This window comes from Canis aureus, chromosome 4 (assembly GCF_053574225.1).
Source record: "Canis aureus isolate CA01 chromosome 4, VMU_Caureus_v.1.0, whole genome shotgun sequence".
Lineage (NCBI taxonomy): Eukaryota > Metazoa > Chordata > Mammalia > Carnivora > Canidae > Canis > Canis aureus.
In genome coordinates, this window is record NC_135614.1 from 36,512,812 (window position 1) to 36,538,795 (window position 25,984).

The 25,984-nt window shown below is 38.3% G+C and overlaps 1 protein-coding gene and 1 long non-coding RNA gene across 15 annotated transcripts in view; one reads left to right on the forward strand and one right to left on the reverse strand.

Moving 5' to 3' along the window:
• LOC144312513 (uncharacterized) lies at positions 1–25,106 on the reverse strand. Of its 2 annotated transcripts, none has more exons than XR_013378007.1 (3): positions 24,998–25,106; positions 16,991–17,098; positions 1–364 (listed from the first exon to the last, which is right to left on the reverse strand). It is a non-coding gene; the product is annotated as an uncharacterized LOC144312513 (long non-coding RNA). The 2 variants fall into 2 exon arrangements; XR_013378006.1 differs by lacking the exon at positions 1–364 and adding an exon at positions 9,939–10,182.
• SHLD2 (shieldin complex subunit 2) overlaps positions 1–25,984 on the forward strand; it is a 77,290-nt gene that overhangs the window by 35,258 nt on the left and 16,048 nt on the right. For 10 of the 13 annotated variants that reach the window (XR_013378005.1, XM_077895278.1, XM_077895274.1 and 7 more), the window contains 5 exons: positions 9,611–9,716; positions 10,074–11,594; positions 15,511–15,618; positions 24,253–24,447; positions 24,610–24,744. Coding sequence is in view for 12 of the 13 variants with exons in the window: in XM_077895278.1 (XP_077751404.1) it covers positions 10,079–11,594; positions 15,511–15,618; positions 24,253–24,447; positions 24,610–24,744 (1,954 nt within the window). In the remaining variant the exon portion in view is untranslated. Of the gene's footprint in view, positions 1–3,111; positions 3,134–9,610; positions 9,717–10,073; positions 11,595–15,510; positions 15,619–24,252; positions 24,448–24,609; positions 24,745–25,984 lie in introns of those variants that run through there. The other 3 variants (XM_077895281.1, XM_077895280.1, XM_077895285.1) reach the window with 3 other exon arrangements.

The following is a 25,984-nucleotide window of genomic DNA, read 5'->3' on the forward strand; positions in this document are numbered from 1 at the left end:
TTCACTAATAGAACATTTATTCATGTATCTGTGTGGTTCTTAACTCGGTGACTATATAACGTCTCTGCACCGGGACATTGAAGAATGGAGAGGGAACCCTACTGACCAGGCCACCAGGATAGCACGTTTAAAATAAGACTCTTCTGGGCAAATCCAAGTGCCTGGTCACTATCTTCTGATGGTAAAAAAGCAGGTAGATTAAGGTTCGCTTCCTGTTTAAAGGCTTGGACCTCACTGGAAGAAAGGCCCATGCTGGAACAGAGCGTGGGAAGGACATTCCCAGCGTACTGCAGGCTCACTGCCTGCCCCACGTCAGGTGGCCGCAGCCCCAGGAAGACATTCCTCACGTGAAAACCAGAGTGTCCTTGTAAAAGAAATCAAGGTTATGCAAGGTGATTTAAGGACTCAATTGTCTGCTCCCGGGTTTGTTTTTAGTAGCTGTTAGTTTAGCTACAAGAAAAAGTAATAGCTTTAAACTCCAATTGCTTTTGTTTTTAGGACAAATACTGTATCTTTTATCCTTTCATAGGTCACATAAAGTGTGGCACTGTTCTGTCATTTTAAATGGGAAATTCAGGTACTAGCATTTAGTAGCTCTTGGTGATTCTTTAGAGTAGAATTCAGTGCAAATGTATATAATACGTAGGTTATTAGTACTCCACGTCACTTAGCACAATGACGGAAAATGACAGATTGGACTGATTAAATGAGGCTAAAGCATAAAAGAGCTATTACTTTTTCGCCACCACTTGTATCAGTTACCATGGAGAACACATTTTTTTCTTACATAGGAAGGGAAATGGTTTTTTTTTTAATTTTTATTTATTTATGATAGTCACAGAGCGAGGGAGAGAGAGAGAGAGAGAGGCAGAGACATAGGCAGAGGGAGAAGCAGGCTCCATGCACTGGGAGCCCGATGTGGGACTCAATCCCGGGTCTCCAGGATCGCGCCCTGGGCCAAAGACAGGCGCTAAACCGCTGTGCCACCCAGGGATCCTGGGAAATGGTTTCTAACTTCAAGGTAAATAGTGGTAAACTGAATACTGAATTTTTATATTTTAAAATATAAAATACAGTCTTTCCATATGCAATTTTCTCTAGTTTCCCTGTTATATATTGAGGAAATTTTTTATATGTTCTATGTCTTCATGATTTTTAAAAATATTCTATTTATTATTTGAGAGAGAAAGAGAGCATGAGCAGTAAGAGGGGCAGAGGGAGAAGCAGGTTCCCCACTGAGCAGGGAGCCCAGTGTGGGCTCCATCCCAGGACCCGGGGATCGTGACCTGAGCCCAAAGCAGATGCTTAACCAACTAAGCCCCCAGGTGCCCTATCTTCATGATTTTTAGTGGCTATATAGTTTGCCTTTGTATGGCTATGCCATCACTTACTTCACAGACCTCAATAGATGCACATTGTCCTCAGTTTCTTTTTTAACATTTTATACACTACTGTTATGAATATCTTTGTAGCTAAGTCAGTGAGAGTGTATATGAGGTTTTTTTCCTTTAGGTTAAACTTAGGAGTGTAATTGTAAGGGCCAAAGGGATGCAGAATTTTAAGACTTTTGACATACATTGCCATATCATCCCCCAGACAGGCTTTACAAATTTAAAACTCTTTGGGTAGAAGTCATTTCCCTGCACCCTTGTAACTTTTAAATGAATCTTTGATAGTTTGATAGGTAGAAATCTTTTCTCACTAATTTATAAATTTTTTTCAGGTTATTAGGAGTACACGTTTTATTTGTTTTTAAGCATATATTTTTTCAGTGCTATATATACCTGCTTGGCTTCTTCCCCCATTTTTTTTATTACTTTGCATGCCCATGTATGCACATGCTTGCATACTCCTTATATATTAAGGATATTCATCCAAATGTAATTTAAAATTCACTATTTTTTTTTCCTGTTTGGACATATCTAGGGAAATGCAAATGAAACAGCAGCAAAGTAGCTCAGTACCCTTACTAGTAAAATTATTTTTTTCGGATGCTAACAAATTGGTATCAAGCTGGAACTCTTAGCTATTGTTTGTAGTGTTATAAACTGTTCAGTTCCTTTCCAAACAACATGATAATACATATTAAGAGCCGTAAGAATGGACATGTCTTTGACCCAATAATCTCATACCTGGGAGTTTACCACCAGAAAATAATTGAAAAGTAATGTTGAATGCCGCAAACCATTTATTGCAGCAAGGGCTATAATAATGACAAGTTAGAAACAAATTAATGAATTGGAGAGTAATGGTTAACTAAATTAGAGTCATCATTAAAGTATTAAGTGAGTGTTAAAAATGATTAGGAAGATTACAGATTGACATAAAAGGGTGGCCCTGTAAAACCACTGAAGCAGAATATAAAATTATTTCAATTTTATGGTTGCAACTATGTAAAAATACACATAAAAAAACAAAACCTTGGAGGAAATATAATGGGTTGGTTTTTTTGTTTGTCTTACCAAGTTGTGTGTAGAGTTTCCAAGGTTTGAAACTCACATTTATTGAGTGAGTACTGTGTGCCCATCTCACAACACTGTAAGACGGGACTGATGTTATTCTCAATTGACAGATAAACATAATTCTCACTTGACGGGTAAAGAAACTTAACTTTTTATTACGGATGTTTTAAAATATCTACAAAAGTAGCAAGAATAATAATGATGAGCCCCAGGTAATTATCACCTAGCTTCGACAATTTCAAGTTCACATTTTTAGTAAGCGGTAGAGTTGGAACCCATATCTATCCTACCCTGAAACCCATGCTTCTCATTTACAACCCTATCTTGCCTCTTCATTTTGTCATTTAATGCTATTGAATAACTTTATGATGCTTAGTGTTTTGGGTAAAATAGACATGGAAAGGCATTATAACAGTGAGTTTTATAGGTTCGTAAGAAGGCAGAGAAGGCACTCTCTTTTAACCACATATATTTTGTAATAAGCATTTTTAGTTGCAGTGTTCTGCAAGACAAAACTTGCTGATACAGTTCATCCTGTTTTTATAAATCTTTGACCCATTCATCAGACTCTGACCACTCTAAAGATAAAGGATTATGGTTGTATTGGTCTTTCTGACTGAAGTGGCCTTCTGCAGATTGAGAAATTGGCTAATTATTAACTACGGTAATGGGTATGTACTTGCAAGTTTCATCTGGTATCTTAATGAGCTTTAACCCTCTGAGTTCACTCAAAACATATCCTAGAATCGTTGCAATTTATCACTTGTCAATAACTTAACTTTGCAGTCTGTGTATTTGCTTTGATAAATGTTTTGTTTCCCCCTGTCCTCACCACATCCTATTTCCCTGTTCATACGTTCACAACTCCTCTGTCAGTTACAGGATTTCATAGCAGCAGCCATAGATATAAAGACCTTTAAGAAAATTCCTCTTTTTTGAATTAACAGGACCATACTTTCTTGTCCATTTTTTGATGTATGGGTGGGAAGTTCCACACTTAAATATACACTTAGAGGTGTATATTTAGACAAGTAAAGGCATACAGAAATAACAATTAGGGACAGATAACCTTGTGTTTTATAGAACTAATTGATTTCAGACATCTCTTGTCCTGGGAGATCTTCTCTGAACTCTCAAGATACTCTGTGTCACCCTGTGTGCTTCCCCATCTTCCTCTATCTAGAGGGCACACAGGGCTCTGAAAATTGAGGACCTATGGCCTCATGGCCTTGTAACTGTAAACCTTACTAGAATTGAGCCCAAGAACTGTGTAATCCATTTAGATCCAGGATCATTTAGTCAGATTTTGCCTTCAATAAAGAGGATAAATAGGGATCCCTGGGTGGCGCAGCGGTTTGGCACCTGCCTTTGGCCCAGGGCGCGATCCTGGAGACCCAGGATCGAATCCCACATCAGGCTCCCGGTGCATGGAGCCTGCTTCTCCCTCTGCCTATGTCTCTGCCCCTCTCTCTCTCTCTCTGTGACTATCATAAATAAATAAAAAAATTAAAAAAAAAAAAAGAGGATAAATAGAATATTGCTTTTTTATCTACTGTGATTGTATCAAACATAGTGAGACTAGAAGTGTGTCTGACATTAGGGAGGGTGGTTGGTTAAGTATAGACTGGTAAAGCATAATTGGATATTCAATAGTTAAATGAATGAGATTAGTGAAAATCTGCAGGGTTGTGTGGAGTCAAAAGAAGAGATGATCTAAGAAGAAAGAAAGAAGAACCAAGGACGTAGAAAAAAAAAATGGTTGAACGCACAGCCTTCCAGAAACGAGGGAGAAAGAGTTTTACAGTTAGGGTAGCCCAGTACTGTGAGTACCTATTTGACAATTTGAACTTCACGTTGTCTTAACAGAGGTAAGAAATAGAAGTCTGATTGCAGGGCATTTAGGAGAAGAGGCTAAGTGAGGACACAGAAGCAGTGAGTGTCTTATATTCTCTGTAAACGTTCTGGAGATTACTTGTAGCTTGTGTGTCTCTTGGGCCAGCCAGCCAAAGCTGCTTTTCTGGCTCCTGTGCTGGGGAGGTGGGGGGGAGGGGACTTGGGGGCTGTATCGCACTCCTTTTTTTCAGATTTTATTTAAATTTAGTTTCAAAATTTTTGTTACTAACTGTAGTCCAAAGAGTCTATGAAAAATTCAGATAATCGGCAGTTTTCTACTTTGGTTGGTTGCCATCACCTCCTGCCTTCTAGGGACACCCTGCATTTAATCCTGTGGCAGCTCAATATTACTATTTTATAATTGTCATTTTATTGCTCCCATTAGACTCTAAACTCCTTAAAGCTCCTTGTTGTTATCACTGACTTCCCATTACCTAGCATAATGCCAGCAAATAGCACTAAGTATTTGTTATGTGAATTATTAAATGAATAAACCAACAGTTATCTGTCTCTTAAGCACAAAGTAATTCCAAACTGATGCTCTCACCGAATCAAAAAAGAATGCTTCAGGAAAGAGGGATTTATAAAGTGTCAAATGGCAGTAAGATCAAGATCGAAAACTGACCTTTGGATTTGGCTGTAAAAGGGCATTGGTTTTCGTAGGAAAGAGTGTGATAGCAAAATGTGGAGTAAGAGCCATATTTAAGTGAGTTGAAGAATAAACAGGAAGAACAAAGAAAGATATAAGCTTGTTTTTTTTTTTTGTTTTGTTTTGTTTTTTAAAGATTTGAGATTAAAGGGAAGAAACCATTGGAGAGAAACCCAGAGATTTGAGAGAGGGCTGGTCATTATCATAGTAATTTTATGCATTTGATTTAAATATAAGTACTGTCACCTGCCTGTCAGCCTGGTTTAGTCCTCTGGTGCTTGATTTGACTGCCCCTCTGACCTCGGGGGTTTGGCTCTGCTGTTCGGGGGCCCCCTGGTGGCCAATCTGAAGTGACATAAGTGGTAAAATGCTGATTGACCCGCTGTGCCTGTTAGGCCTTATGTGAGTTCTTCTTCTATGAGGATTAGATAGGGTGAGGTATGTCGTTACAGTACTTAGGGAGGCCTCGTCCTCTTTTATCTGTCAAAACTTGACACCTAAACTTACCACGAATTTGTTTCCATACTAGTAATTCACCATTATAAACCTTGAAAATTGCAGTCTGTCTTTGTTTTAGCTGCTTGCGCATCACTAACTGCCGTCATTGTGCTCAGCTCTTGCTGTGCAAGGTTAGGTTTAGGTCCATTGTTCTACAGCTATTGGACCATCATATTCAGTTGGGGGTTGTGAAAGAAAAGCCTGAATTACCAAGCAAAAAAGATTTGGGTTATTACAAAAATAATCCATATTCATTATTCATCACAATAAAACTTTTTAAAATATAGAAAAAAATTAAGAATCATCCTTAATGACATTCTCAATGTTTTTCTTCCTAGGATTTTTTTTTATATTATAAAGTATATATGAACAATATAAGGAGAACCAAACATGTTCAGCACAGTTCAGGCCCTTTGTGTACTCTTTACCTATTTCTCCATTCCTCCCCTTAAGGGACATATATGCTATGTATACATAGCATAATGTATAAACTTGTCGAATAGGAATCACTAAGTTGTACACCTGAAACTAATGTAACACTGTGTGTCAACTATGCTCAAATTATAAAAATATAAAAAATTCAATATATTGATACCCAAAGTTATATATTCTTCAAATTGTTTCTTTCATTTAAAATTGTATTTGTGGAGCACCTGGTTGACTCAGTCAGTTGAGTGTCTGATTGTCGATCTCAGTTCAGGTCTTGCTCTCAGGGCCATAAGTTCAAACCCAGCATTGGGACTTGTATTTGTAAGATGTATCCATGTTGACAAATAACTCTCGGTTACTTCTTTTTGCTGCCATATCTGTTTCTGAATATCCCATGATGAATATTCCATTCTCCTCTTTATGGACTTTTAGGTTCTAAACTTCTTTTGCTTAAAAAGTCTCCCATGATCATCCTTTTTTCTTTTTTAAGGATTTTATTTATTTATTTATTTTTAGATTTTATTTATTTATTTGAGAGAGCAAGAGAGAGAGAGAGAGACCAAGACAGAAGAGCACAAACAGGGAGGAGAGGGAGAAGCTCGGCAGGGAGCCTGACGCAGGGCTCTATCTGAAGACCCTGGCATCGTGACCTGAGCCGCAGACACCTAACCGACTGAGCCACTTAGGTGCCCCTCTTTTTTTTTTTTTTTTTTTAACATCATGATACCTCTGTAAAGAGAGATTTTTCTCTTCCAATAGTTGGTCATCTTGAGATACTGTTTAGTAAAGAAAGACAAGATAGAGTTTCTTTCCCGTCATTCACCAGCTTTTAAAAACAATTGCTAAAAACAAAACAAAGCAAAAACAATTGCTTAGTCACTAATGTCCTCCCAAGGTGATCACTAAATGAGTTTGTTTTAGTTATCTTTATGAACTCCTGGGTTTAAACGTATTTGGTGTGTTCCAAATGATTATAATAATCATTCTAAATGATGCTCAGATTGTTCAACTTTGGCCAGTGGGAACCTCTTTAAGCTGGCTTCTGGGTTCTTTTGACACCATCCTAGAAGTTTTTGATAGATTTCTTACTTCTGGTATGATGTTTCTGGTTCATCTTATACATTTCTTGCTCCAGACCTGAAATCAGCCATTTCTCTAAGGAGTTCTGGTCACATACCTATCATCTGTATAACATACCAAAGTCCCAGCCTCTCAGAAGGAAAGCAAGTGTTCATCATAACATTGTTTACATAGATAGGTTAGGCAGGGTGAGCCACTCTTATCAAGGAATGGTGGGAATCCTCCTGGAATCTAAATTCCTAGATGCCAGCCCAGGCTCACCTTGCAAGCCAGCCTTTTTAAGGACAGTAGTCTGAGGCCTGCTGTGTTAACTCTTTTCTGTACAGCTGCCTATTAGACATTTTGTGGTAATGAAGAGTAAGTAGACAGTTGGTTAAGGAGTCAGGAGTTCAGAGGAGAGGTTGTGATGGGTGATAGTCATTAGCGCAGAGAAGGTATTGAGACCGAGTGAAGTCACCTAAGGAGTGAGCTTAGAGACTCAAGGACAGGTTGTTGAGCACAGAGTTCTGGAGATGAGGAGCTAGCAGAGGAGCCCGAGAGAGAGCACGTGGTGAGGCAGTACCAAGTGGAATGAGAATCAAGAAGGTGTAGTATCCCTAAAGCAGATGATAGAGGGTTTAAGAAGGACGGCAAGGTCAGCAGTGTCAAATGCTGCTGATAGGCTGTGTAAGCTGAAAATGGAGAATTGACTTATCATGGCAGTGTGGAAGCTCCTGGGGACCTTGGAATATGCTATTTCAGTGGAGTGGTTGGGACCAAAGCTCCACAGGAGTGGGTTTAAGAGAAAATGGGAGAAGGAGCATAGACAATTTTTTCAAGGAATTTTGCTGCAGAGAGGAGCAGAATGGTTGGAGGGGCAAAGGAGCTGAGTAACAACATGAGAAAAAAATAACAGCATGTTTGTATGTTGATGGAATGCTCCAGTACAGAGAGAAAAATCAATCACGTAGGAGAGAAGGGGAGAATTGTTGGAACCTGAGGAAGAAAAAGGGAATAAGTCCTAATATGTAAGTAAGGAAGACATGGCCTTGCAGGGAAGCATGGACAGTTCATCCATAGTGACAGGAAGGTGGGCACAGTGTATAATACAACAAGGTGGGTTGGTAGGTATGTTGCTAAGAGGTTGTAAGTGGAAAGGGTAACATGGTCACCAGCTGTACTCCAGGATCAAGGAAGAGAGGCTGGAGATTTAAAAATGAAGAGGCATGGAAGAGTTAACTTAGCGAGTGGACAGGGAGAGATGATTGCTGGGTATCACCTGGAGGTTAGTGGTCATGAACTTAAAATGAGATTTGTTTTCAGATGAAAGTGTATTTTTTTTTCTAGTTACTTGTAGCCATTGGGCTACTGCAGGGTAGGTGGTGATTCAACCAGTGGTTGAGTTCAGCTGGGCAGATACCTTAGTGAGGAGAGCAGTGGAATTAGTGGTGTATGGTAGAGTGATTTTAACCTTGGCCCACAGGATCTAAGCTGGTTAAGGAGGGAAGTGAAGAATGAAGCTGTAAAAATGTGGTCCCTACGATTAGTTGTAGGTCCCGTATGTTGAAAGAATTGCTGGAGTAGTGCATTTAGAGGGAGTAAGTAGAAAAATGGTAGAAACTAATAAGCTTAAAATTGAATTTAGGAAAGTATGCAGTTACTGATAATGGGGAGGGTATGTGACTATAAGAATAGGTAACTGGGGTAAGGTGGAGAAATATAATCAAAGGAGGAGAGAAGGTCAAGGAGCCAAGAAGCCAGGGAATTGGAAGGATCATCCACACTGATACTGGAATCACAAGAGTTATAGTCGGATAGATTATTAGATTTGGAAAGGTGACAATGAGCAAATCCTCAAGGATGATAAGAAGGACTGGAGATTACAGTTGTCATTTCTTGCTGGTTCCTCCTTTCTGTGTACTTCTAGACTCCTTGTACTTCCATATGGACTTTTTATGATTTGAAACCTTACCTTTTTACAAAGGACCCTGTACTCTGATCAAAAGCCCTTAGTTGTGCCATGGTTTTGCTTAACTCTGCTTTTTACAGACACTGTTTGTTTTGTTTAAATGCTCTCAGCCACAGCGCTTGCCTTCCCCAGCAGCTCTCTTCTCCAGCAGATGGTCATTTCCTGTTTATAGTCTGTAGGATTTAGTACATTATTTTTAAAGTATTAGTTTACATTCACTATTTTCCTCTTCTTTTTGTTCAGGCTGAGAACTTTATCTGTCTTTTTGACCCTGCAGCACTGTGAAAAAGTTCTTAGCAAGCTCTAGGGCCAGATCTATTTCATAAATTCCTTTTGAAAGTCAGTAATAATGAAGTAAATAGTGGTACGATTCCTCATTTTTAGCTTCAGTAAATATGATGCTTACTTAGGTGTACTTATATCAGGCATCATAGTTAATGACAAAAAGTTTAAATCACAACGAATTTCTTTGATCCATGTATTACAAAATGACTACTCTTAATTTTTTTATTTGTATTGCAGAGAAGATTTTAAAATACAGAAGCAGTTCCTAGTTGTGCTCACAGATTGGCGTGAGCACAGATGACACAATCACTTCTACATTTTGAAGAGAACCTCAACTCTCAGTTTTGTATTTTCTCTCCCTTCCAGTTCAAGCCTTCTATTTTGGTCTTGGGAATTGGGTTCACAGTTAAAGGAAGGAGGCCCCAAAGCTACTGAAATAATCTACAGAGTAAACAAAACAGGAAATTTAAAGGTGACTATAGTACAATGAAACAAATGCTTTCTTTTTCCTTCTCTACTAACTTGTCCTTTACATGTTATTAAATGCCATTTGATGTTAGTATACTTAGCTTTATTTTTTTGTCTTTTTTTTTCAGTATTTCATATAATTTATTGAAGAGAGTCTTTAGATGAGGATTTTGGGGGCTCTTGTTTTCTTATGATTTCTTATATTTTTATGAATTTTGTAGTTAAATGGAATACCAATATAACCTTTATTAATTATTTTTTTGATTCATAGTTTATATTACATTTGCTGTTGGCATATTATTAAGTTAATATTAATATATAAAAGATCTACTGAGAAAAAATTCATTTTAATATTTTTCAGAAACTATGAGTGGAAGATCTCAGGTCCACATTTTTTGGGGTGCTCCAGTTGGTCCATTGAACATGACAGTATCACAGGAACGAACTTCTTTAATGTCTACTGAGAACCCCTGGAAAAAAATTCAGCTGTCATACAATCAACACTCTTTACATCTGAGGGATGAAACTCTTGAAGACTATCAAGTCTTAAAAGCTAATGGCCCTCCAGATCTTCCTAATGCTCATTTTTCAACAAATTCTATGAGTGAACCTGTTCATGTGAAAGAAGACTTTATACATTGTATTTCTGAAACACAGACCGTAAAATCTGAGAAGAGTCCCCCTTCGGGGGTGAGTGATACAACTAGCTCCGATGTGCAAATATGTGGATTTAAGGGCAAGGCTCAGCATTTAACTGAAGACGAAAAGTATCAAAAGCTTTTCAGCGAAGATAAGAAAATTACAGACGAACAGCATAAAGATCAGTCAAATACATTTGGCCAAAACTTTCAAAAAAACTTCTTTCAGTTAGATCATAAGTGTACAGCTAAACTAGATTTGGTCTCTAGTACAGAACAGATTAATGTAGGGCCAGGAGCTGTTGGGACGGAGTATGTACCAACAGAGCATCATGAGGTACAAAACCAGCGTCCAGAGTTCTCTTCCTTGGAGACAGAAGATAAGCCAAGGTCTGAAGCTGTTAGAAAGGTCACAGACCTTAAAATATCTACTGATACTGAATTTCTTAGTATAATGACTTCCAGCCAGGTTGCTTTTTTATCTCAAAGGAAGTCTAAAGGACAGAACTCTATAAATAAAGGGACTGTAAACATGGAGAGCGAACCAAAGGCAAGTCACAGGGAAATAAGAATAATTGAAGATAATTTGATTCAGCCTAATGATGACTCTGCAGGAGGATATGAAAGTGGACAAAACCAAGCACATTCCCTTGAACTCTTTAGTCCTGTTTGTCCTGAAACAAAAAGTAGTGACACTCACATGAAACCTGATAAAGGTCTTGAAGAAAATACAGGATCTCAAGAGCTTTTCAATTTTAAAGATGAACTGCCACCCAGTGATGTATGCATTGAGCCATATGGCTCAGGAATGCTGTGTTCCCAACTCAATACCTTCCACAAAAGTTCTGTTAAAAGAAGTTGGATCCCTGAAGAGAAGTTGGGCCATTCCAAAACTCTGCCCAGAGTCCTCCAACCATTCAAGAAAATTAAGTTGGTTTCCAATGCAGGAGATCCTACTACAGCAGAGAACCAGAGAGATGGGAAGTTTGGGGGCATTAAAAAAACATCTTTAATAAAAAATTGTGATTCTAAAAGTCGGAAGTATAATTGTTTAGTCATGGTATTATCTCCATGCCATGTGAAAGAAATAAATATAAAATCTGGACCAAATTCTGGCTGTAAAGTGCCTTTAGCAACAATTGCGGTAACTGACCAGTCAGGAATTAAGAAGAAGGTCTCTCTGTGGAGGACTGCAGCATTTTGGGCACTTACAGTGTTTCCCGGAGATATAATTTTGCTCACAGGTAAGGTCATCACAGGTTAGTGCCAGTTTGAAGCTGTAGGCTTCTCCCCCTTGCACTCTAAGCCTTTTTACTGTGTGCCTATGTGGGAGCCAGCATGATCCATCCCTTTCCAGTATCCTGGTTGGTCTCCTAATTACCACCGCCCCATATCCCGTGTCCCTGCCATTTCTGGGCCTTTGCTCTAGCCTTCTTGGTTCTGTCCCTTCTTTCCACTCACCTTTGAGAAGCCTTCCCTGGCTGCTCCTCCCCTTCATTCACTGTGTCAGCACTCAGGTCATATCATCAGGCTATTTGTTTTCTTAGGTTTTGTCTACGGATGTCTTATTTTTTAAGTGTTTTCCTGAGCTATATTAGCAGTCTTAGGATGAAAGGACAGGGTTTCTACTACTTAATCCCTGATAATGCTGTACACATCACATTCTTGTTGAGGGGACCAATAGAGACTTTCTATTGTGTTTTTAATTATTAAAATCATATTTTAATAATATATATGGAAAGGGAAAACTGCTGATATTAAACCAACCTCATAACACCACCAGTAGAGTTTTGGAGTGTTACCTTCCAGTTATCTTCCCTCTGCTCCTTAAAATGTGTATACATACATATATAATTAGTTGGTATTTATTGGGAACTTACTTTGTGTCCAACCCTGTTTTAAACTTTACATGTATATTAGTTCATTACAATAGCTTTGTGAAGAAGGTACTGATCATTAGCCCCCATTTTTCACTTTGAGGAAATGGAGATCCAGAAAAGTAAAGCAGTAAACCCAGTTTCACACATCTAGGAACTGGCAAAGCCAGGATTTCAACCTAGACTCCAGAACCCATATTTTTACTATACAGTTGTAATCATAAATAGAACATACAGTTTTTATCCTGCTGCTTTTTCGGACCTAAGACATCTAACTTTTTTTTTTTTTTGTACATGTTCTTCATTAATTGAAAATAAATACACAGTGTATTAGAACAGAGATTCTAGTCATTTTAAGGAGTCCCAGGCGGGAGGAAGCTGATTAAGCTCAATAACATATCTAAAGAAAGAATGTGGTAAAAAAAAAGGGTGGGTGGGCCTTAGAAGCTTAGAAAAAGAAAACATAAGGCAGTCACTGGTGGTTCCTACCAAGAGGTTTGCTGGGGGAACAAAGGCCTTGTCTAGAACACCTTCTGTGTGTAGGTAAGATTGTCAGGGGCAGCTTCTCATAGAGAGGTGTGTGGGATTGTAGCCGACAATCACAGCAGAGCGCAGTCCCCGCCCACTGACCATGTCTTATTTGTTGGAAAGTCAGTTCATCTAGCTCCCTCTATTCTGATTCAGTGCCCACCGGGCAGCCCTTTGCTTACGATCTGGCTTCCCAGGTATAAGACCGCCTACATGAGACTCTGCTGCAAATGTTTCTGTGGCAATCAGTGCCTCGTTGTAAATTTAAATAATTGTATTCTGTTTTTTGTTTGTTTGTCTCATTAACTTGTTTAATGTGAGCTTATGTTGCAGAACTGAAATCTATTTTTGGGGTGCTGACAAAATCAGATTCCCAGACTATCAGGAGAGAACCAGGCCCAGGACCATGGTTATTGTCATTGTGTGAGCCTCACAGGAGGACTTTACCTGACAGGTGGAAACTCAAACCTGCCATCCCTGTGTTTTTTCCTAGTGTCCATGCAGTTGTTAGCAACTAGGTAACCTTTTATCATGTGACTTACTGCTTTACTTAGCCATTTTTCTGTTATAGGGTATTTAGATTATTTTGATGAGCATCTTTTTTAAAAAATCAGTTTTTTTTCTGTTTTGCCTTATTTCCTTGGTAAAAAAATCTATCTAGTTCACTTCTTTTCTTTTCTTTTCTTTCTTTCTTTCTTTCTTTCTTTCTTTCTTTCTTTCTTTCTTTCTCTATCTAGTTCACTTCTTTTCTTTCTTTCTTTCTTTCTTTCTTTCTTTCTTTCTTTCTTTCTTTCTTTCTTTCTTTCTTTCTTTCTTTCTTTCTCCTTCCTTCCTTCCTTCCTTCCTTCCTTCCTTCCTTCCTTCCTTCCTTCCTTCCTTCCTTCCTTCTTTTTAAAGATTTTATTTATTTATTCATGAGAAAGAGAGAGAGAGGGGCAGAGACACAGGCAGAGGGAGAAGCAGGCTCCATGCAGGGAGCCCGATGTGGGACTCGATCCCAGGTTTCCAGGATCAGGCCCTGGGCCGAAGGCAGGGGCTAAACCACTGAGCCACCCAGGCTGCCCCTAGTTCACCAATTTCTGAATAAGTTTCCTTTGTTTTTGTGTGACAGATGGAAACTTCATGGAAAAAAGAGAAATCTATACTTTTCCATTGTCTAGTTCTGAAATTACATTTACATAGGAATTTATGGATGAAATTCCATTTTAATTAACAGCATGCAATTGTAGATTCTTATATCTCTACATGGGATATCTCATACTATCTACTGATATACACCCCAGAATTGAACATCTTTCTGCCCAGATATATTCCAGATCACATGATGTTCAGGGATATACTTGACATTTTGCCATCATACTTGGAGCAATAGAAGGGAGAAGTGCTGTAAGGGAGGACTGTCTGGCCAGAGTTTGAAGAGGACCTGGCACTTAACTGGAAAACCACAGGTTTTCAAGAACAAATAGGAGACACTCTGGGACATATCAGTGAGTGGGAATCGGGAGAGCCTGGAGGCAAAGGCTGGACCGTGAATTCTACTCCACCCTATCACCAGTGATTAGCAAGTCACTCACCTGAACAAAGGTTTTACAACCTAGATTTCCAAAGTCTCTCCTTGAAATTTGTTCTGATGAGCGGGCATCCTGATGGTCAGATTATGAGGAGTCTAGAATGCTATGCTAGCTCTTCCTGGCCAGGCAGTGGGGAGCCGCTGAGTGTTTCTTAAACAAGTAAATGGATCACATTAATTTTCTTGAGAAATCACTAGCACTGGGGAAATGGATTCGAGGTGGGAAGGGGACCTGCTAGGAGAGAGAGGAATGTATAGTGTAAAACAGTATTGGCAGGGCTGTGGGGAAACTCAAGAGGTAGTCAGAAGGGTGGGGAGGGAGAGGTGGAAGTTCAGGATGACTTTACATTTAAACTGACCTGGCTAATTCCATTGAACTAACAAATTACAACTATTTGGGTATGGTTTGGGTAAAAATTTGGAACTAAGTACTTGGAATTTGTGCATCCTTGTTTTTCTTTCTTACTATCTCAAAAATTTGCTGCTGTTAGGATATCTGTATACCTCTAGCAATTTTTACACTGCTTATATCCTGCCTGGGGTCCATCTGTCTCTGTCTCTAACTTAACAGTTTTTGCTCTACTTGGAATTGTTTCTACCTGTTAGTATATTTAGTTCCACTCTCTGATTCTTCTGTAGTGCATCTCAGTTCATACAACTCTCCTTTTCCTATTGGAAAGTATTCCTTAATTTCCAGAATCTTTCACTTTTAACATCTAGAGATGAAGATTACCATGTTTTTGAGGGGGAAAAAATTAATCGAATTCCCTTAAGAATGCCTTATATTATATTCTTATGTGTTTATAGCAGAAGAGATAAATGCATACTAAATATTACTCTCCTAGGCACTACTGCTTTGGAACCATTGCTTTGCTTCCTGGCTCTAAATGATTTCCTTTTAATTTCTCAAAATAGACATTACAACATTTCTTTTATGTAAACAAAGCCATTAAACCATTCTTTGTGGAGCAGTGAGCTTCCATACTGATACTGCTCAAATATACAGAAGCAATTTTGTTATTGCTATTTGACTATTTTGTGTCTTTAGGCAGATCATTTAACCCTTGTGAAGTTTTTTTGCCTGGCATGTGAGAGACATGGATAATATCTTGCTACAATTGCTAAGTTAACTACAACGTGAAGGAATTTATGACATAATCAGAACTTTTTTTTTCTCTTTTCTAGATGTTACTGTTCACGAAGATCATTGGGTTGGTGAGACAATACTACAATCAACATTTACCAGTCAGTTATTAAATCTTGGGAGTTACTCATCTGTCCAGCCTGAAGAATGTAAGACACATTTTAAATATGATAATTTCTTAGTATTTAAAGTATATACGCATACTAGAAAATGGAATTACAATGGCAGTTTTACAAAATGTTTTCTAAATAGGTTAGCTGGCCAGTGTTGGTTTATTTTCTTTAGCAAGAATGAAAATAGAATTTATAGAGACACCTGAGTGACTCAGTGGTTGAGCGTGTGCCTTTGGCCCAGGGCCCAGGGCCCAGGGCATGATCCCGGGGTCCTCAGAGAAGTTCTACATCAGGCTCCCTACAGGAAGTCTGCTTCTCCCTCTGCCTGTGTCTCTGCCTCTCTGTGTCACTCATGAATAAATAAATAAAATCTTTTAAAAAAATAGAATTTGTAAAAATAAACTTGTGCATTGTAAATCATAAGTATTTTGAGAAATATTGGGGTTCAGGTTCCATTTTCATACTTTTCTTAGAGTCCACATAAGAACCATGGTCCTTAGCCTTTTAGGGAGGCATAGTTCTCTTTGAGAAGCTATGGGCCATTTCTGCAGAAAAACGGACTTAGGGAGCTAAGCACAAAATTTTGCATATAATTCCAGATGGTTCCAAGGATCTCTGAAGTTCTTCTGTAGGATTTCCCAGCCTGTGGTTAGGAACCCTTGAGCTAATGAGAAAAGCATGGGCCTTGCAGTCAGACAGTTGTGGTCCGTATCATTGTTTTTCAGTCCACCACTGCGAGGCAAGACTACTCTCCTTCTCTGACATCCATTTCTCTTCTTAAAATAAGCTATTCAGAGTAGAGCCCAGCTGCTGTCTTTTCCTCCCAGAAATAAAAAACAAAACACAATAAGGGAGACAGTATAACCTGCTAGTCAAATAGAGTAGGATTTGAATCCTGGCCCTACCACTTCCACAGTCTATGTCTTTCAGCAAAGGTACTTAATTAACCTCACTGTACCATCTGTGAAATGGGAAGTAAAATACATATGTGTAGCTCATAGGGTTGCTATGAGGATTAAATGAGAGAATGAACATGGGGCATTGAAACTGTATGCAATACAAAATAACCATATAGTAGTATTAACAGGAGAAGAAATAAGCAGAATAGATTTGATAGAATAGTGAAATGGTGTCGCAGAAAAATAGCTATTGGTATATAGAAAGACACTGATTAAGGAAGAGATTCTTTAGAATAACAAGAAAGTTGTAAGGCACATATGGAAGATACAGCATGGAATTCCAACCCATGAATAATAAGAATTCTCAAAGAAAGGCAGGGTAAGCAAAAAAGAAGTGTGGTGTTTGGGAAGGGGTGAGATTTCCCTCTGTTCTAGGGAAGCTGGTCAGCTGGAAATCAGCACTGACATATTCTCGGAAAATACCTAAAGTGGAGTTCTTCTTCACTTACCCAGTTGATACGTATTAAGTGTTGACGTTGTTTGAGGCACTTCTGTGCACTGGGGGTACAGTGGTGAACAGCGTCCGCCTGGTGCTGGCCGTCATGGTGCTGGTGTTCCTGCGGGAGGACAGACAAGGTAGAAACTAAACAGACATGCAAATATAATATTTGCGGGTGAGGACGAATGCTCTGAAAGATGGAAAATACCATAGATCTGGTTGTGAAGGGCTGAGCAGAATCAGGGAGTTAGGAAGTTATTATAGTAGTTGAGGCTGAGTGGTAATGGGTAGCCAGTAGAAATAATGAGAAATAGATGGATTTGAGATATAGTTTAGACAGACCAGTTTCTATAGAAGAAATAGAAACAATTATTAAAGAACTAATGTACAAAAAAGCTGCCAGGCCTAGACAGTTTCACAGGAGTACTCTACCCATACCATCAGAGACCGGATGGTTCCAATGCTCTAAAAATTATTCCATAGTATTGAAGAAGGAAACTTCCTAATTCCGTTTAGAAAGCAAATATAACACTGACCCTTAAACCAAATAAAGTCATTACAAATAAAAATGCAGACCAGTTTTATACATGAGATATGATGCATGAAGTCTAAATAAAAAGTCTAAAAAAATTAGTAAACACAATCTAGCACCACATTAAAGAAATAATGATCAAGTGAGATTTTTTTCCAGAAATGGAAAGGTATATTCAATGTTAGAGGATTCATGAATATTGAATATCATATTAATAAATCTAAAGAAAATATTATATGATTATCTGCATAGATGTTGAGAAATTTAACACTCACTTACCATAAAAAGTGCTCCAGGAAATGAGAATTGAGGGATACTTTCTTATTCAGTATCAATAAATGCAGTATTAATACAGTGTTACAATACAATTGGTACTGTGTTGATAAAATAGATGTATTTAGTCCTAATGTCAGTATCTTATTTAATGGAGAAACACTAGAGGCATTTCCACTGAAATCAAGGTAAGGAACAAGATGAGGATGTCCACTTTCTCTGCTACTTGTCATCAATATACAGAGTTACCAACCAGTACAACTAGATAAGAAGAGGTATCTGAATGGGTGAAGAAGAGTAAAAACTATATGCACAAATGCTTTGATAAATCTGAAAAATTCCAGGGAGTCAAAGATGAAATTAAAAACACAATAGCCTTCATACATACAAACACTAAACAGAGGGCATAAGTGTAGGGAAAAACTCATTTGCAAAAGCAATAAGGAAAGTACTTCTGAATAAATTTAACAAGAAATTTGCAAAACCTATATAAGGAAAAAATTGTAACCACTCCAGAAAGAATAAGGACATGAACAAATGGAAACCCATCATTCCCTTTTCATGGATAAGATGACTCAACATTATAATGGTAAAGTTCTTCACAGGTTAATTTATAAATTCAATGCCATCTTAATAAAAATATTAGGAAGTTGTGGTATGGCATCTACAACTTGATACTAATGTTCATATGGAAAAACAAACATGCAAGAATAGCTAGGAAAACATTGAAAAAGTAAGCATACGAGTGACCACGCTCACCAGACAGGCTTTAAACTGTAAAGCCTCTATAATTAAAACGATGTGATTCTGGTGCATAAATAGACAAATAGACCAGTGGAATAGGAAGATCATAATTAGGCCCGTATACATATAATTTAGTATATGACAAAGATGTTATCTGAGGTCACTGAGGTAAAGGTTAACTTTTTAATCAATGGTGGTGAGGCAACCAGATAGTCATTTAGAAAGAAGACAAAATTAGAACAGTATCTCACACAAGATAAAAGGATATATTTCAAATGGATTAAGAATCTAAATATAAAAAGTAAAACCATTAACTGCTAGATGGAGACACGGATGAATTTCTCTATTATTTTGGTGTAGGGAAAACTTGCTATTACTCAGAATCTAGAAACAGTAAAAAAAAAAAAAAAAAAACTGATAAATTTGACTATAGAAAAATACAATTTTGCCCGAGCAATAGCACCATAAACAAGGTCAAAAGAAAACTGGCAACTTAGAATATTTGCAACATATGCTTTAGACAAAAGGCTGATATTCCTAATATATAGAGAACTCCTACAAATTGAGTGATGACAAAGGACTGATAGGAAAATGGGAAAAAGACATGAGACTTTCAAATGAAAGCTACACAGAGATCTCATTTCCCACTATCTGATTGGCAAAAATTAAAAAATATGGCGGCCTATGCGGTTGATTAGGCTGCGGGGAAGCAGGCCCTCTTGTACGTTGCTGGCGGGCATGAGAATTGCCTCAGTTCTCTTGGAGGGCTATTTGGCGCTCTAACAGGATGACCTATCTAGTCAGCTTTCAGCCCAGCTAGCCTACTTGTAGGAGTCTGTCCTGAAGATACAACAATGAGAAAATACACACGCACAACGTTATTCAGGGCAGTGCTTGTAATTGCCAGACCCTGGGAAAAATCAGAACGCCCCTACGTAGCAGAGTGACTGATCAGGTGGTGGTATATTCCTGCAGTGAAGTACTCTGCAGCCGTGACAAAGAATGAAAAGGAGCTCTGAACTGGTAGGAAGTGACTTCCAGGACATACTGCTATGTGAAAAACACAAAGCTCAACGAAGTAAACCTAGTATGCCATCTTTAGTGTAAGAAGGAGGGGAGGAATAAGATATATGTGTATCTCCTCATTTGTGAAAAAAAAAAAAAAATGCAGGAAAGAAAAAAACAAACCAAAGAAACTAGTTACCTGCAGAGAATGGGTAGGAAAAGGACAGAAGGAAGGAGGGAATGGAAATAGGGTAACATTGAAGGGAGGGAGTAACACTTCTCTGAGTGGGTCTCTTTGTGTGGCCTTGACTCACAGTGATGCTTCCCATCCCCACTGTAAAACCATCAAAACCAACTAAAATGTAGTGGAGGGGGCAGCTCAAAGGGAACATCAACACTGACAAATGAACCCAACTGTATTACTATTTTATTACAATAAAATAATTACACAGGAGGGTGGGGGGAAGACAAGCTCAAACCTCAGTAACTGTTGAAAGCAGTGTGTGGACTGGATTCTGCAAGGCCCAGGACGAAGGGATGGCGTGAGTGCTGCGGTCTGGTTACTGGAAGTGCTTCCCGGAGGGGGGGGGGGAGGGGGGGCGTGGGTTAGCAACTACCTGGAAACTGGAAGCAACAAAATGGAAAAGGCAATTTCTCATTTGAAAAGATGTAAGTGTAATGATGTTTTATTATGAGTATTTGAAGTATTGCCACATCTGGGAGCCTATTTCTATAGAGCTAAATGAGTTGTAAGTAATATTCAACGTATTTAAAGGCTAATTTTCTTAAAGACTTTATTTACTCATGAGAGACAGAGAGAGGCAGAGACACAGGCAGAGGGAGAAGCAGGCTCCATGTAGGGAGCCCGATGTGGGACTCGATCCCGAGACCCGGGACCACAGCCTGGGCCGAAGGCAGGTGCTAAACCGCTGAGCCACGCCAGGTGTCCCAAATTAGAGAAGCTTTGAAGGTTACTTTAAATTCTTTGTTTTTATACTTAACATTTATATTGCCCTGTTTTACACAGGTTGGTAGCTAAAGTATAGTCTTTTTTGTTTGATTTAGGGGAATACTAAATACTTGATACTTTGAGAATACTGTAATTGTTTTTCTTCTGAAAGGATACATCAATTTGGTTAGGTTTTTGTTTTTGTGTTTGCAAGTGGCTACAATTCAGGAGAACATTCTTACCTCCGATCAATATGTTGTGTTTTTGGAAAAGACTTCTGCTCTTTCCTCATTATGGTGAGGTGTCATGTATTTTACAAACCTAGTCCTGATAATTTGATAGGACATAAAGTTATCTTAAATATTATTAAATTGAAATGATTAAGTTAAATGTATAAATCAAAGGTTAATACAAAAAAAAAAAAGGTTAATACAATGTTTTTGTGAAGTAGACTGTTTTAGATGGAATCTAAGTAATCCCGTGCTTCTGTCTGATAAAGCAGGGATAAATAATTTGCTATCAGAGATCTTTGTATTTTCCCCAAAAAACTCCACGTTGCAGACAAAGAATGAAGCCCGGAGAAGTCATGTACAAGTTCACAGAACTCATTGTTGACAGAGTCAGAATCTGAACCCATCTGAATTTTGATTCCACACGTGCTGGAATATTGCAAAAGAGGGATCAGGATGTCTGGTGGACGAATTGGAGGCACGGTCAAAGCTGCTTGGAACTGGGTTTTGCTGTAATCGAATGGGTCTTCTCGCTTCCTCTCTTGCTCTCATTGCTCTTTCCCGCCATCTGTTCTCCTCTTATGCTCCTTGCCTTTGTCAGTGATAATCACCGTTGCTTCATAGAAGTCATTGACCAATGGAGTAGTCTTAACTAGAATAGATTTCAGGTTCTAAAAACCTTCAAGCATTTATTATTTATTTTCATCCGTGCGCTCAGCTGCGTAAGGAATCTTGATGCCATCTTTCATCTTTTCTGTATCCTCTCCATCTCACTGTCCCTTGGGTTCCACCTCTAAACTATTTTCACAGGTCTGACACCCCTTTCCACAGTCTTGCCTGGTTTCTAGCACTCATTGTCTCCCGCTGGGGGCTGCTAGCCTCCTAAATGTTCCTCCTACTCTTGTCTGTGAAAATTGATTCCTCCCATTAAAGGGTCCATGAACGTGGATGGGAAGGCATCACATCTCTATTTTCTCCAACAGCTAACTGAATACGAGCATCTGCTTCCATCGTGCATCAACAATGCACAGTAGTAGCAGCAGTGCCTGTGTCTTGGCCACCATATCACATTATAATTGTCAAAGATAACAAATATATTTTTTAAAAAATATTTATTTACTCATGAGAGACAGAGAGGCAGAGACACAGGCAGAGGGAGAAGCAGGCTCCATGCAGGGAGCCCAATGCAGGACTCGATCTCAGGACCCCGGGGTCACGCCCCTGGGCCAAAGGCAGATGCTCAACCACTGAGCCACCCGGGCATCCCAATAACTTGAATATAATTTATGCCTGTCACTGGTTTGAAATTATGGTAATTGTTACATACCCTATTATATTGTGTTATCAAATGTACTAATGAGGCACATGATTGCTCTATTTCCATGTGGTTGGTTTTGCAATCTTATTTTATGTATTGCAAAATATGATTTTGTAATGAAAATGTTATAAAATTAGATGATGGCAATAGTTGAACAACATTGTGAAATACTAAAAAAAAGACAAATCATACACTTCATTATCTTTTTTTATTTTTTTAAAGATTTATTTATTTTTTTATGATAGAGAGAGAGAGAGAGAGAGAGAGAGAGGCAGAGACACAGGAGGAGGGAGAAGCAGGCTCCATGCCGGGAGGCTGATGTGGGACTCGATCCCGGGACTCCAGGATCGCTCCCTGGGCCAAAGGCAGGCGCTAAACCGCTGAGCCACCCAGGGATCCCCTATCTTTTTTAATTAAAAAAAATTTTTTTAAAAACAGGCTCCACACCCAACATGGGGTTTGAACTCACTACCTTGAGATTTAGAGTTGTGTGCTCTACCGACTGAGCCATCCAGATGCCCCAAATGATACACATTAAAAGGGTGAATTTTATGTATGTGAATTATATCTCAATAAGGCTGTTAAAAATATTATTCTGATGATGGATTCATATGCTTCATCAGACTACCAGAAGCATCTATAGTATATAAAGGAATACAGATCCCTTTTTTCTTTACCTGGAAATATACCCCCTCCTTCATCTACTACCTAGAAAACTCTAGGACATTTTTTCCAAAACCCAGCTAAAATACTCCTTCAATAAAGACTCTTCCAACTTGGCTAGGTGGTGGTTTTGTGTGTTCTTAGGAGGGCTTACATGTATCTCTCACCCCCTCAGCCCAGTGTTTGTTATTGACTATCTCGAGGTCGATAATTCCTTCAGTGTGGGTATCGTGACAAGATACCTCTTTGTATCCCTAGCACCTGACATAATGCCTGGCTCATAGTGGATGGTCTCCTGATAAGTGAATGAATAATGAGGCTTTAGTGCAAGAAATACATTAGGATGAGAATATTAATGGGAGAAGGAAAGAAGAATCATTTGTTTCATTCCTACTGAAATCAGCAGATAGACCCAACCTTCTATAAAAGTACATAAGTGCTTTTTGCTAGGATCTTATTTTGGTCAACAGTCTACTGTATATTCAAATATACTTCCTTTTCCTTCAGGGAATTTAAAATTTAATCAGCAAACCTCATCAATCTGTACATTTAAAATTATGCATTTTATTGTATGTAAAGTATAGCTCAAAAAATGAGAAAAATTTGAAACAAATAATTAAAAAATAAAGGAAAATATTTAAATTATATAATGACCAAAGAACTAAACATCTGATTTAACAATCAAGAGAAATATTACAGGGGCACCTGGATGGCTCAGTGGTTGAGCGTCTGCCTTCGGCTCAGGTTGTGACCCCGGGGTCCTGGGACCAAGTCCCACGTCGGGCTCCCTGCAGGGAGCCTGCTTCTCCCTCTGCCTGTGTCTCTGCCTCTCTCTGTGTGTCTCTCATGAATAAATAAATAAGATCTTTTTTTAAAAAAGAGAAATCTTACAATGTAGCACACGCTTGAATGCCAAATGAGAGCTGGAGATAAAAGCCCTGGGGGAAGAAGTTACTAGGAGCCTCTCTATAGTGATTGCTTTTCTGTGTTGTATTTGGAGAGGCAGAGAGGATGACAGCATTGCAGCCAGTGATAATGGTGAGGATGGAGGCTTAGAAGTGGGGAAGAGGCACGCCTGTTCAGGGAAAGAGTCAGTTAGGTGACCCATAAGAGTATTTCAGATGAGAAACATAAGAGTCTTGGGGAAGAACAGTAGCGGTTGGGATGTCGGGGGAGACAAGAGCAAATCAGACTGCAGGGGTTAGGGAAACAACTGGGTGTAACAGGGTAGTGGAGGAGTCAAAGAAATCACCGAAATACTGAAATTCATAGAAAATCACCAAAATTCATAGAAAAATGCTATCATTAACAAAATAGAGAAGGGAGCTGGGCGGGTTGTTTTGGAGACAGTGAATAATTCTAATTCCCTTGGTTAAAAATATCAAGCATATTTTTGCACCTAAACATTTAAGAAAAAGTTAATATTTTTAGAAATGAAAGCATGTTTTACTTTTAATCACACTTTACAACATAAAATACATTTCTAAGAAAATATTGTGTTGTTAGGAAGGTAGAGTTTTGCCATCTTTCATACACAGGTATGTTTTTTCTTTCTTAGATTCCGGTATAGTTAATGGTGTTGTACTTCAAGACTTACTGGCATATGTGTCTTCCGAACATTCCTATCTCAGAGATCTTCCTCAGAGGCAGCCTCAGAAAATGAACAGCATAGAATTTGTAGAATTGGAGCGGCTGCAGCCAGACATACTAGTCCATGCAGTACTAAGAGTCGTTGATATCACTGTACTGACAGGTAAATATTTGGGGGGCACCTTCTTAATTTTAGATTATAAAATAATTAAGATACAAGACTTTGATAGTATATTATTTGGTTATTACTATTATTTATCATCAGACATTAAAGTATGGTGTTCTGTGTGATTAAGTAATGCTAGCTGAAATATTTCTTTTCCAGAGGCACTATACAGTTATAGAGGACAGAAGCAAAAGAAAGTTATGTTAACAGTGGAACAGGTCCAAGGTCAACATTATGTGCTTGTATTATGGGGTCCTGGAGCAGCCTGGTACCCTCAACTTCAAAGGAAAAAAGGTAAATATACCAAAAAGGATTTAACCTATTTATAGTTAGGTAAATGATTAATGCTTAAGAGCCTAAGATGAAGAACATCTTAAGAGAAGAAGATAGGCTACATTTGAAATAGTAGGCGATCATAACTGAATGTTCTTCCTCAGATTTCTTATGATTTTACATCTCATGTAAGCAATTTAGTGATCTAAAAAGTGCTCTACAATTAATAGTGGCAAAGAAAAGCTTCCATTTATTCCCAGGTATACTACTTTACCTTTTCAGTGAAGATCTTATCTCCTTCTGGAAACGTTCTTTAAAAATTGAAATCTGGAGAAGCTTCTACAATTTTTATTCAGCCAGAGTACTCTGATGGATAAACTTCTCTCTGGTTATAAGGCAGATGTTAGGGGAGCTGCATTAACCCTTTTAAGTCGCAATGTTCCTGTTTCATAAATTAGTGTGTTCCAGGTTTTTATACCAGTTGTTTTAAAAGTGTGGACTATTAGCCATCTGTAGCATGCTTATGTTTAAAATATGACCCATGATTACATTTTTCCTTAAAGCATGAGTTACTAATAATTTATGATAAATTTAATTAAATGGCATTGATGTTTCAATAAAACCATATAATATCTTCATTTTGATATTGTGAGATCCTTTCGTTGTAAATAGTCAGAGATGGTTTAACTAGTGGCTTATGAGTTATTTTATCCTGCTGAATTAATCCAGAGGTTAAGTGTGTGACTCATTCTGTTTTCCTTGAAAGAGTTAATGTCTCTTCCCGAACTTCTCCCTACAAAATAGTTATCTAAGCATATGATCTGTCACATTCTCTCCCTTAATCATTAATAGCCTCTAACCAGGCTTTGAGATAAGTCTGACTTTTGACTTTTATGTTAGGATCAAACAATAGTAAATATTTGTTCAGTTGAGAAATCTGACAAACATGTGTCAGTTGACCACTATATCATAGCTGGGGACATGAGTCTAGTGCATGTGAAACAAAAATGTAGGTCAACAGTGTTACTCCATTTGTGATGGAGCTTGTAGCAGAGCAGATTGCTCCATGCTTAACATGAATGTTCTTCTAAAAGTAGTAGTTATTTAGCTAGTAGAAGAGTCATTATAGCTGTCTCCGGATAATTCTGTGGTATTTAGGTTAATACTGAAAATTTGTGAAACCAGGAATTAAGATAGAGTTGTTTTTTGTTCATTCATTCCTTCAGCATACTTGACTTATAACCATCATTTTTAAGTTTTG